The sequence below is a fragment of the Heloderma suspectum genome, chromosome 3 (genome assembly GCF_057233095.1).
Source record: "Heloderma suspectum isolate Gila_16-S chromosome 3, 16-S_ref, whole genome shotgun sequence".
Taxonomy (NCBI): domain Eukaryota; kingdom Metazoa; phylum Chordata; class Lepidosauria; order Squamata; family Helodermatidae; genus Heloderma; species Heloderma suspectum.
The window spans coordinates 124,394,964-124,408,496 of NC_139460.1; the positions used below are offsets into that span (position 1 = coordinate 124,394,964).

At 43.2% G+C, this 13,533-nt stretch overlaps 1 protein-coding gene across 2 annotated transcripts in view; it reads right to left on the reverse strand.

Moving 5' to 3' along the window:
- Positions 1-13,533, reverse strand: part of AFF3 (ALF transcription elongation factor 3) — a 354,490-nt gene that overhangs the window by 111,161 nt on the left and 229,796 nt on the right. For both annotated transcript variants that reach the window (XM_084844410.1, XM_084844411.1), the window contains exon 8: positions 4,394-4,445. In XM_084844410.1, coding sequence (XP_084700536.1) covers positions 4,394-4,445 — 52 coding nt within the window. The remainder of the gene's footprint in view (positions 1-4,393; positions 4,446-13,533) is intronic.

Below are 13,533 nucleotides of genomic sequence, written 5' to 3' on the forward strand. Positions count from 1 at the left end.
TGAAATAGTTTGTAGCACTTAAATTCCGCACCACAAACAACTGGCTTCTTCACAGCATGGACCCCTCAATTTGACTCCGAAAATACATTCTTAAGCTAAAATCCTTTCAGCGTTGTAGTTGCCAGCAAAAGACTGACATACATAAACTCAATACCAAACTGTCATAAACAAGAGTTCATACAGTGACCAAGAGAATCCGGAGTTCGTAGATATCCAAGCATAGAAGAGGTTGATCTCTGCAAGGTCCCATTACCAAGGGCCTACTTTAAATACCAGGGTAGGCCTAGTTAATACCCCTCTTCTGATCACGATTCCTGACCTGAACCTTTAGCCCGTAAATGCAGAGAACACTGCAGGGGGCATTGCTGCTCTTCCCTCTTGATTTGACATCTCACACTGGGTGACATACCCGATCCCCTTTGCTCCTCAGAATCCTCTTATTCTCTGCTTCCCACTGTCTTGGGCCCTAAATCATGGGTGTGACATGAAGCCTTATCTTGAAGCTGGGCCAGATCTGAAGTTACACTCACCATTCTCATGTAATCAGTTGCAGAGTCAGGCAGCGCCAGGTTCCCAGGCCTTCAGGTTTCCACTATAATTGTTGTTGTTGTTCAGTCGTTAAGTCATGTCCGACTCTTCGTGACCCCATGGACCATAGCACACCAGGCCTTCCTGTCCTGGGCTCTCTCCCAGACTGTGCTCAAGTCCATATTCATTGCATCGGTGATGCTATCTAGCCATCTCATCCTCTGCCGTCCCATTCTCCTTTTTCCTTCAGTCTTTCCCAGCATCAGGGTCTTTTCCAGTTTTCTCTTCGCATTAGGTGGCCAAAATATTTGAGCTTCAGCTTCAGCATCTGTCCTTCCAATGAGCACTCAGGGTTGATTTCCTTTAGGATTGACTGATTTGACCTCCTTGCAGTCCAGGAGACTCGTAAGAGTCTTCTCCAGCACCACAGTTCGAAAGCACCGATTCTTCGGCGCTCAGCCTTCCTTATAGTCCAGCTCTCACAGCCATACATTACTACTGGGAAAACCATAGCTTTGATTAGACGAACCTTTGTTGGCAAGGTGATGTCTATGCTTCTTACTATGCTGCCTAGGTGTGCCATAGCTTTCCTCCCAAGGAGCAAGTGTCTTTTAATTTCATGGCTACAGTCACCATCTGCGGTGATCTTGGAGCCCAAGAAAATAAAATCTGTCACTGCTTCCATTTCTTCCCATTCTATATGCCAGGAAGTGATGGGGCCAGATGCCATGATCTTCGTTTTTTTAATATTGAGTTTCAAACCAGCTTTTGCACTCTCCATTTCACCCTCAACAAGAGGCTCTTTAGATCCTCTTCGCTTTCTGCCATTAGGGTGGTATCGTCTGCGTATCTGAGGTTGTTGATAATTCTCCCGGCAATCTTAATTCCGACCTGTGATTCATCCAGCCCGGCATTTCTCATGATGTACTCTGCATATAAATTAAATAAGCAGGGTGACAATATACAGCCTTGTTGTACTCCTTTCCCAATTTTGAACCAATCCGTTGTTCCATGTCTGGTTCTTACTGTTGCTTCTTGACCTTCATACAGGTTTCTCAGGAGACAGGTAAGGTGGTCTGGTACTCCCATTTCTTTAAGAATTTGCCAGAGTTTGTTGTGATCCACACAATCAAAGGCTTTAGCGTAGTCAATGAAGCAGAAATACACGTTTTTCTGGAATTCTCTTGCTTTCTCCATGATCCAGCAAATGTTGGCGATTTGATCTCTAGTTCCTCTGCCTCTTCGAAACCCCGCTTGTACTTCCGGTAATTCTTGGTTCACATGCTGCTGAAGCCTAGCTTGTAGGATTTTGAGCATCACCTTGCTGGCATGTGACATGAGCGCAATTGTGCGGTAGTTTGAACACCCTTTGGCATTGCTCTTCTTTGGAATTGGAATGTAAACTGACCTTTTCCAGTCTTGTGGCCACAGTTGAGTGTTCCAAATTTGTTGGCATATTGAGTGCAGCACTTTAACAGCATCATCTTTTAGGATTTTAAATAGCTCAGCTGGAATACTGTCATCTCCGCTAGCTTTGTTGTTACTAATGCTTCCTAAGGCCCACTTGACTTCACTCTCTAGGATAACCGGCTCAAGTTCAGTGAACGCACTATCATGGCTATCAGGGACATTAAGATCTTTCCTGTATAGTTCTTCTGTGTATTCTTGCCACCTCTTCTTAATCTCATCTGCTTCTGTTAGGTCCCTGCCTTCTTTGTCCTTTATCATGCCCGTCTTTGCACATAACGTTCCCTTGAGATCTCCGATTTTCTTGAAAAGATCTCTAGTCTTTCCCATTCTGTTGTTTTCCTCGATTTCTTTACATTGTTCATTTAAGAAGGCCTTCTTGTCTCTCCTTGCTGTTCTCTGGAACTCTGCATTCAGTTGGATATATCTTCCCCTTTCTCCCTTGCTTTTCGTTTCCCTTCTTTCCTCAGCTACTTGTAAAGCCTCATCAGACAGCCACTTTGCTTTCTTGCATTTCTTTTTCTTTGGGATGGATTTCGTTGCTGCCTCCTGAACAATGTTACGGACCTCCGTCCATAGTTCCTCAGGCTGCCTCCTGAACAATGTTACGGACCTCCGTCCATAGTTCCTCAGGCACTCTGTCTATCAGGTCTAATCCCTTAAATCTATTCCTCACCTCCACTGTATATTCATAAGGGATATGATTGAGGTCATACCTGAATGGTTTAGTGGTTTTCCCTACGTTCTTCAATTTAAGCTGAAATTTTGCTAGAAGCAGCTCATGATCTGAGCCACAGTCAGCTCCAGGTCTTGTTTTTACTGACTGTATAGAGCTTCTCCATCTTTGACTGCAAAGTACATAATCAATCTGATTTCGATATTGACCATCTGGTGATGTCCATGTGTAGATTCACCTCTTGTGCTGTTGGAAAAGAGTGTTTGCTATGATCAGTGTGTTCTCTTGACAAAACTCTATTAGCCTTTGTCCTGCTTCATTTTGTACACCAAGGCCATGCTTGCCTGTTATCCTGGTGATTTCTTGACTTCCTACTTTAGCATTCCATTCCCCTATGATGAAAAGGACATGTTTTTTTGGTGTTAGTTCTAGAAGGTGTTGTAGGTCTTCATAGAACCGATCAACCTCAGCTTCTTCGGCCTCAGTGGTTGGGGCATAGACTTGAATTACTGTGATGTTGAATGGTTTGCCTTGGATTCGTACTGAGATCATTCTATCATTTTTGAGATTGTACCCCAGTACTGCTTTACCCACCCTTTTGTTGACTATGAGTGCTACTCCATTTCTTCTAAGGGATTCTTGCCCACAATAGTAGATATAATGGTCACCTGAATTAAATTCGCCCATGCCTGTCCATTTTAGTTCGCTGATTCCCAAGATGTCGGTGTTCAATCTTGCCAGCTCATGTTTGACCACCTCCAGCTTACCTTGATTCATTGATCTTACATTCCAGGTTCCTAAACAATATTGTTCTTTACAGCATCGGACTTTCTTTTCACCACCAGACACATCCACAGCTGAGTGTCCTTTCGGCTTTGGCCCAGCCACTTCACTCTTTCTGGCACTACTTGGAAATTCCCTCTGCTCTTCCCCAGTAGTATATTGGACATCTTCCGACCTGAGGGGCTAATCTTCTGGCGTCATATCTTTTAGCCTTGTGATACGTTCCATGGGGTTTTCTTGGCAAGAATCCTGGAGTAGGTTGCCATTTCCTTCTCCAGTGGACCACATTTTGTCAGAACTCTCTGCCATGACCTGTCTGTCTCGGGTGGCCTTGAACTGCATAGCTTATGGCTTCACTGAGTTACGCAAGCCCCTTCGCCACAACAAGGCAGTGATCCATGAAGGGGTCCGCTATAATACTGGAATCTAAATCATCCCTCTCTGATTCAGGGTCAGACCCAGACTCCTCAGTGTTAAGGCCCTCTGTGATGCTTGGGCCAGTCTCCACAATGGTGAAGGAAATATTTTTAAGAATTTTAAAAATCAATTCTTTCTTCACTTGTTCCAGGGTTAAGCCTTCACACTGGGAATAGATGCTAGGGTTGTGGCCTTTTTGGTCAGTTAGACTTGCCTTCCCCAAGCTTGGCAGCAATCCTCTGACTTGGCACCAATGTTTTCAGTGGAGCTGTGTTGGGGCTAAGTACATGTTCAGCAGGATTTGTCCAAGGAAAATGTGTGAAGAATATCTTGGAACCAAGAATGAATCTGCACCCATGAGCTATAACTCTACACAGAACCACACACATTACTGATTGGCAACATCAGATGTGTATGAAGTGCTTTTAATAAAAACTTTTAAGTGAGTGATCACAAACATACCAGAGCAATTCTGTAGAATTAGATCATGCACTTGTTACGTACAAATGTTAATCTTCTCACCTGGTCATTCTCCTCTTCATCACTGCTCAACTTGAGGTCATCTTCTAACATTCTGGAAAAAGAATAATGAAAGACCTACATGTAAGTCCAGCTGGGCAATTTAGATATAATTTAGACTACAGGTGGGCAGACATCCTACTGGTGGGATCTACTTTGTTTTTTTCCTAAAACCCTGAGATCCACCAACTGGAGCCTAGTGAGAAAGACATACACTTAGAATTTAAAACATTCTGAGCCCAGGAATTTCTTTTGAGTACCAGAAGTGGCGCTTACAGTCTTTCTCCACAAAACTCCACTCCAAGTTACCCCAACCTTTATTCATTTCAGCAGTATAAATTAGGGCAGAAGGGGGAGTCATTTCGTGGCTACTGAGAGTCTGAAATACTTGGCAATCAACTGCAAATCATCCAGGTATCAGCCAGTAGATCCAGATCTACCTTCTGCCAATGCCAGATCTAGACCATAAATCATCTCTTAATTATGAAGCATAAGAAGAGTTCTGCTGGATCAGACCTAAGTTCCATCTGGTCGAGCATCCTGTTTCCCACAGTGGCCATTCAAAAGCCTCAAGGAAGCCCACACAACGCAGGGAATGGAAGCAATAGCCTTCTCCCTGGTTGCTTTCTAGCAACAGGTATTCAGTGGCATACCAGTCCTCAACCTACCTGAAGGTTCCATATAACCACGATAACTAGTGGCCATTGATAGATGTATCCCCAAAGGTCCATTATGCTTAGAAAAGGTCCATTGTCATGGCATTTCCTAGTTGCTATAGGTAAGCCATCATTCTTAGCAAGCAATTAACCAATAATTTATTACTTTCTGAAAATGTGCAAGTCCTCTGTAATATCAATGGAACTTGCAGTTATGGTTTAACAGTGTTATGTGACATCATGAACTCCATCTCTGGTAGAGCACTGACTCCACCCAAGCTGTGGTATGAACTGCAGCAGGTTTCTCCAGAACATATTTTAGGAAAAAACCTAGTGTGAACATTGTAATTTATCTACCTGCAGACATGTTCTAATACTCTTAGCAGTCTTCCATCATTCTCTACATGCCTCTAACTTTATACTGTTGCAGAAATTAAATTAATATCAACTCAGCCAGTAATCCTAAACACATGTACTAGGGAATAAACCTCAGTGGAATTTACTTCTGAGTAAGCATGCACAGGACTGCACTGCTACTAAACAAAATAATGTAAATGCTTATCTTTGAAATGCGAATGTATGAAACCTTTGAAATGAGCAAATTTCATGACCCTTCTATTCAAAATATGGTATGTGTGATACTGTCATGCATATACATCAGGGCAGGCATACTATCCCTCAACCTGGAGGTCCCATATAGTCACTGATGACTAGTGATCACTGATAAGAGGCAACCTGGTGCCCTCCAAGTAGTTTGGAGTACAATTCACATCAGCCCCAGCTAGCATGGCCAATGGTCAAGAATTATGGGAGTTGCAATCCAAAACATCTGGAGGCCACAAGGTTGCCTACCCCTAATATATACAAATAAACAAATGTCTAAATTTTTTAAAGCTTCCAAAAGTTCATATTTTGTATCCAAATTCCTAAAGAGGGTTAACTCATTGCTAGAATAGTATATACTCCTTTCTGCCTCATCCCATTCCCGTTACAGCAGTTGCATTGGTTGTAGAGCTGTACACAAATGGCCTCTTAAAATTCTCCACTTTACTTGTGGGCAGAGAAATGGGGAGGGGGGTAATTTTCCACCTTTCTCCAGGTAGAGGAGAAATTTTCTAACAGTTACTCAGGGGTGGAGTTCACCATTACCAATGACTAAGCAGTGAGACAGCTTCTTTCTTTTCTTCCAAGGTTTGTTGTTGTTGTTGTTGCTGCTGCTGCAAGTGGCAGCAACTGTCTTGGCAGCCTGGCTACCATATTGTATATTCCACAATCCCCCATACCTAGCATTGTTCTGGGACATTGTGGGGGGAAATAGTGCCCCCCACCAAAGAATGGTGGAGAATATTCCGAGAACATTCTGCAAAGTAGCCTTCATTTTCTGAGTTGGTACAGGGGTTAGAAAAGAAGAATGCCATACATTTTCTCAGAACAATGTATGAGAAATTTCAGCTTTGGCCTAACTGTAGTAGAATTCTGATTCTCTCCTCTCAGAGTTTCACTGCAAGGCATGAAACTATGTGATCAGCTGGGAGAGATCCAATCCTTGTGACCTACTCTGAGACTTCTGGAGAGGCTTCTATTATTTCCTGCCTGCCTGCCTGCCTTATAACATCCTGCCTTGTTTCTACAAAGGTACTGACTCTGCTAGGATCACAACAGACTGCCATACTGTGGACACCAAAAGCAACCAGGAAAGTAAGCCATGATTAAGATCCACTGATATAAGTGAGTCTTGATCCTGCTAAGGGAAAGAAAATGCTTTTATACTTGAACTGTTTTTAGGCTCAAAACTGAAAACCTGTGTCATAGAATATAAAAAGTAATGACAGGAGGACATAATTTCTATTTGGTAAAACTTCACAAAATAGAAAAGGGAACAATATACATCTTGATAATTCTGCATAACCCCATTTTCATGTAGTTTACCTCTGAAGTTCAGGCCTGGTTTTGGAACAAAAACTGTGTTGGTGGCCCTGTGCGATGACCTTTGCTGGAAGAGGGACAGGGGGAGTGTGACCCTTTCAATACCATCGACCATGGTATCCTTCTGGATAGGTTGTTTGGGCTGGGAGTTGGAGTCAGTGCGCTACAGTGTTTTGATCCTACTTGGATGGCCAATTCCAGAAGGTGGTGCTGGGGGATTATTGCTCTGTGACTTGGCAACTATGCCACGGGGTTCCACAGGGTTCTATTCTATCCTCTATGCTGTTCAACATCTACATGAATTGCTGGGGGAGGTTATCCAGAGGTGTGGGCTGAGGTGTCATAAATATGCAGATGACACCCAGCTCTACCTCTTTTTCATCAAACCCAGGTGAGGCAGTAGCTGTTCTGTGCCTAAGCACAGTAATGGACTGGATGAGGGCCAATAAACTGAAACTCAGTCCAGACAAGACGGAGGTACTATTAGTGGGTGGTTCATCTGCCCGGCTAGGTGATGTTCAACCTGTTCTGGAGGGGTTGCACTCCCCCTAAAGGATGAAGTTCATAGTTTGAAGGTGCTCTTGGAACCAGAACTGTCACTTGAGGCACAGGTGGACTCGGTGGCATGGAGCACCTTTTATCAGCTTTTATATGCCAACTACGCCCTTATCTGGACAGAAATAGCCTAACTACAGTTATCCATGCTCTGATAACCTCTTGTCGGGATTACTGCAATGCATTATACATGGGTCTGCCTTTGAAAACAGCCCGGAAACTTCAGCTAGACCACAATAGGGCAGCAAGATTGTTAACAGGGATTGGCCAACGAGACCACATTACGCCCATACTTTTCCAGCTGCACTTGCTGCCAGTCTATGTCCAGGCCCAATTCAAGGTGCTGGTATTAACATTCAAATCCCTTAATGACTTGGGGCCAGGTTATCTGAAGATGACCCTAAGAACATCTTCAAAGGTCCTTCTCTGGGAGCCCCTGCCAAAGGAAGTGAGGTGGGTCGCTACCAGGAAGAGGGCCTTTTCTGCTGTGGCACCCCAGCTGTGCAATCAACACTCTAGAGAGGTTAGCCTGGTGCCTACGTTGTATTCCTTTTGGTGAGAGGTGAAGACCTTTTTATTTTCCCAGGCATTTTAGCATTCTAGCATTCTAGTCCTTTACCTCTGCTGTTTTAAATCTGTATTTTAAATCTCTGCATTGCTGCTAGGTATTATTCTGGTATTAATTTTATACTGCCATTTTAAGCTTTTTATATTTTATATTGATTTATGCTGTACTTTCTGGGTTTTAATTTTTGTGAACGACCCAGAGAGCTTCAGCTATTGGGTGGTATAGAATTGTAAAAAATAAATAAAGTTAAGAAATGTGACTCTATCACAATCCAATTTATAGGCAATTCACACTTTACATGGCACCATAAGTACCCTGGTGTTTAATGTGGTAAATATGCAAAGTATGAAAGGGAGGTGCACCCTTGCCATAGACCAATGGCCATGTTGTGGAACAGAAGTCCCCAAGCACCACCTTCTGAGCCCACTCCTCTAGCCAGGACTGGGACCACTGTAACACCATGCCACCCAAGCCTAACCCAAATAAATGATCCAGAAGGATATGGTAGCCAATTGTATCAAATGCCGCTGAGAAGACCAGGAGAATGAACAGGGTTGTACTCCCCTACAATCCATTCCTGATATAAGTCATTAACCAGGCCAACCCACCCCAAAATCAGGCCTGAAACCGTTTATTTAGAACTGAAATGGAACTAAATCAGGGGCTGGCAACTTGTGGGCCTCCAGATGTTGTCAGACTGCATCCAGATGTTTTCACATATCAGAATGTAAAATTAGTGATGGAGAAACAGATGGAGAAAATTAGATGGAGAAAATTAGTGATGGAGAAATTTTGGAAATGGGCTGAGCTCAACCATCCACCCCTTTGAATTTTGGCTTGGCTTGTAATGGCTTAGGGATTTCTGAACTGGGGGAATTTGTCTGACAGCTTTCCTCCCGCCACACTCTTTCCCAAATTTAGGAAGTGGTAAGTGTGGGCAAGGAGGGAAAATGGTCCCTGAAAGAGATGGTTAAAGCTCAGGGTGATTCCAAACTAACAACAACAAGAACTATGAATTGCACTTTTGACAGATGGAAGAATCTGATCTCTGGGCTCTCCATCTATCCAGCTCTCTGCTGGCAAGAGCCAGGGAGGATGGGGGAAGACAGAGGCATTTACAGCCTCCTGTTCCTATAATTTTGTTATTTTCAGTAGATGGGGACTTACAGTCCAGTGGGTGGGGACAGGAATGTGGATACAGCAGATCCTTGTCTCTTGTTTCTCCTCCCTGCTGACCATCCCACCCCCTTTTTTACCTCACCGACCCTCTTCCGAGATTGCAACCTTGGAAGAGGAAGCACTACAAAGCTTTCTACAGCAGCTGCAAGGGGTAGGGTGGGGGTGGGCCAATCCCTGCTTGGACTTTATCTCCTGAGGTTGTAGCGGTGTCTGTGGCTTTGCCTTGGGGGTATCCACAATATCCTATGGCTCCTGGAACACCCTGCCAGGTACCATAGCATTGCTCTGCCCAAGTAGGTCTACTGTGGAAACAATTTTTGTCAGTCTCTGGCACCCGAATATCACTCACGCATTATATTTGCACTACCCCATTTATCTGCGCATTTCTAAATCAAAGTATTAAATCCCCCTACAAACTACCCAGAGGTCTGCTCTGCAGAGTTAGTTATCATTTTCAGCTCTCACTCTGAGCTCAGTACAATATTTAATGATAAGTGGGAATGCAGAAACATTTTGGTCATGAACAAAATTTGCATCTCTGGTGAATATTGTTTTCTATATGCGCTGCTCTTGCACAGCATATGGTTTTAAATAAAACCAAATCAGACCTTAGTTCAGAAACAAATTAGAATCCAATGTCTCCCAAACAGTGATTATTAAAAAAAGACAAGGAAATAATATGCTTCCACAGCATCCAAGCCTTCATCTACAGATGGAACGGCACTGGACAGTACAGAATCAGTTCTTGCACATGACAGATTTAGTGTTCAAAGCTTAAAAGAGATCTATGACATAATCCCACTTTAGGATCAAAGAAGCAACATAAAAATGAGAGCATGTATAAAAACCATAGGACAATGTTCACTTATAAGAAGACTATTTTCTGTACACGTCTAAATATTCCCATCAGTCAAAGTGCCTGCCAAAGTTTCAAGACTAATCACTTACCACCATCGCAGGAGGAAACAGGTTTAAGCAATAAACTGTTCAAGAGAGCTACTCAGCTTACCAATTCACATCTTGCCTCCTTTGATTCCATTTATTCCATTCCTGCTGCTAGTGATTAATAGCTATTTTGTTAAGTTTATATTCCTTCAATTTCTGCTAACAGTCTGCTGCTGTCTTTTGAAAATATTACTTAATTTTTAAACATGAAGGTCAGTCGGAGAACATAACCTACGCTACTGTTTTGCGTAATGTGTGCCATGCTATATTATAAATTTCAGTGGTGCCTACACTCTCCAGGTTGTCATCCAGCTTGCTGAAAGTGTGGTATCTCATTACCTGTCATGTTTCTGTTAAAGCCTTATCTTCTTTTCTTATTTCAAAATAATTTGTTTTCTAAACCATTATCATGGCTTCACATTTTTACTGTGGGTAGGGCAAAGTAAAATTAATAGAAATCAGAACACATGTACTCATGATGTACTCATTTATCATTTACAGGGACAGATCCAGTCCTTCATTCAAAGACCCTACATCCTTCCCAACATGGCACTCTCCAGAAAATGGGAGTTGTACAACAAACAGTAGGGGTGGGGAGCCTCAGACGGGGGGGGGGAATCCTACCCTCCTGGAACCTCAATCCAGCCCTCTGGAGTTCCCCAGATGTCCACTCCCCCTTCCCCTGGCCCCACCCCCTTTATTCTAACCACCTCTTTTGAGTGGTTTCCTGGCTTTTGGAGATTTTCCCCATTCTAAAAGGTTGAAATGTCTCTCCTATGGCTTAGTTACTGGCAATCAGCACTTTAAGCTATAATGTCCTGGTACATTTTGTATTTTGGGCCCACCCCCTTTGCCTTCAGCCCCACTACCACTGGAATGTGCCCTCCCCTTGAAGAGCTCTGAAACTGAATTCACCCTCAGGCTGGAAGAGGTCCCCCACTCCTGGCATAGAGTGATGGAGGGAGGAAGGTAAAAATAGGAAGGAAATGAAAGTTAAAGGCATACACTATGATGGCAATTTCCAGAGCAGTAGCCAGGTTAGTCTGTTGCAACAAAAACAACAAAGAGTCTTGTGGCACCTTAAAGACTAACACATTTATTTATTCTGTCATAAACTTTCATGGACAGTGTCCACTTCATCAGATGCATCTGCATCAGATGCAGAGTCCACGAAAGCTTTTGCCACAAATTTATTTATTTCTTTAAAACATTTGTATCCCTCCCTATATCATTAAGCTCTCAATACAATAAATACCCCCTTCATGGATCACTGCCTTGTTGTGGCAAAAGGGCTTGCGTAACTCAGTGAAGCCATAAGCTATGCTGTGCAGGGCCACCCAAGATGGACAGGTCATGGTGGAGAGTTCTGACAAAATGTGGTCCACTGGAGAAGGAAATGGCAACCCACTCCAGTATTCTTGCCAAGAAAACCCCATGGAACGTATCACAAGGCTAAAAGATATGATGCTGGAAGATGAGCCCCTCAGAGCCCCTCACTGTCCAATATACTACTGGGGAAGAGCAGAGGGAATTTCCAAGTAGCGCCAGAAAGAGTGAAGTGGCTGGGCCAAAGCCGAAAGGACAATCAGCTGTGGATGTGTCTGGTGGTGAAAAGAAAGTCCGATGCTGTAAAGAACAATATTGTTTAGGAACCTGGAATGTAAGATCAATGAATCAAGGTAAGCTGGAGGTGGTCAAACATGAGATGGCAAGATTGAACATCGACATCTTGGGAATTAACGAACTAAAATGGACAAGCATGAGCGAATTTAATTCAGGTGACCATTATATCTACTACTGTGGGCAAGAATCCCTTAGAAGAAATGGAGTAGCACTCATAGTCAACAAAAGGGTGGGTAAAGCAGTACTGGGGTACAATCTCAAAAACGATAGAATGATCTCAGTACGAATCCAAGGCAAACCATTCAACATCACAGTAATTCAAGTCTATGCCCCAACCACTGAGGCCGAAGAAGCTGAGGTTGATTGGATCTATGAAGACCTACAACACCTTCTAGAACTAACACCAAAAAAAGACGTCCTCTTCATCATAGGGGATTGGAATGCTAAAGTAGGAAGTCAAGAAATCACCGGGATAACAGGCAAGCATGGCCTTGGTGTACAAAATGAAGCAGGAAAAAAGGCTAATAGAGTTTTGCCAAGAGAACATGCTGATCATAGCAAACACTCTTTTCCAACAGCACAAGAGGTGACTCTACACATGGACATCAACAGATGGTCAATATTGAAATCAGATTGATTATGTCCTTTGCAGCCAAAAATGGAGAAGCTCTATATAGTCAGTAAAAACAAGACCTGGAGCTGACTGTGGCTCAGATCATGAGCTTCTTGTTGCAAAATTTCGGCTTAAATTGAAGAACGTAGGGAAAACCACTAAACCATTCAGGTATGACCTCAATCATATCCCTTATGAATATACAGTGGAGGTGACAAATAGATTTAAGGGATTAGACCTGATAGACAGAGTGCCTGAGGAACTATGGACGGAGGTCCGTAACACTGTTCAGGAGGCAGCAACTCAATCCATCCCAAAGAAAAAGAAACGCAAGAAAGCAAAGTGGCTGTCTGATGAGGCTTCACAAGTAGCTGAGGAAAGAAGGGAAACGAAAAGCAAGGGAGAAAGGGGAAGATATACTCAACCGAATGCAGATTTCCAGAGAATAGCAAGGAGAGACAAGAAGGCCTTCTTAAATGAATAATGCAAAGAAATCGAGGAAAACAACAGAATGGGAAAGACTAGAGATCTTTTCAAGAAAATCGGAGATCTCAAGGGAACGTTTTGTGCAAAGACGGGCATGATAAAGGACAAAGAAGGCATGGACCTAACAGATGCAGATGAGATTAAGAAGAGGTGGCAAGAATACACAGAAGAACTATACAGGAAAGATCTTAATGTTCCTGATAGCCATGATAGTGCGGTCATTGAACTTGAGCCGGACATCCTCAAGAGTGAAGTCAAGTGGGCCTTAGGAAGCATTAGTAACAACAAAGCTAGCAGAGATGACAGTATTCCAGCTGAGCTATTTAAAATCCTAAAAGATGATGCTGTTAAAGTGCTGCACTCAATATGCCAACAAATTTGGAACCCTCAGCTGTGGCCACAAGACTGGAAAAGGTCAGTTTACATTCCAATTCCCAAGAAGGGCAATGCCAAAGAGTGTTCAAACTACCATACAATTGCGCTCAGTTGACATGCCAGCAAGGTGATGCTCAAAAACCTACAAGCTAGGCTTCAGCAGTATGTGAACCAAGAACTATCGGAAGTACAAGCTGGGTTTTGAAGAGGCAGAAGA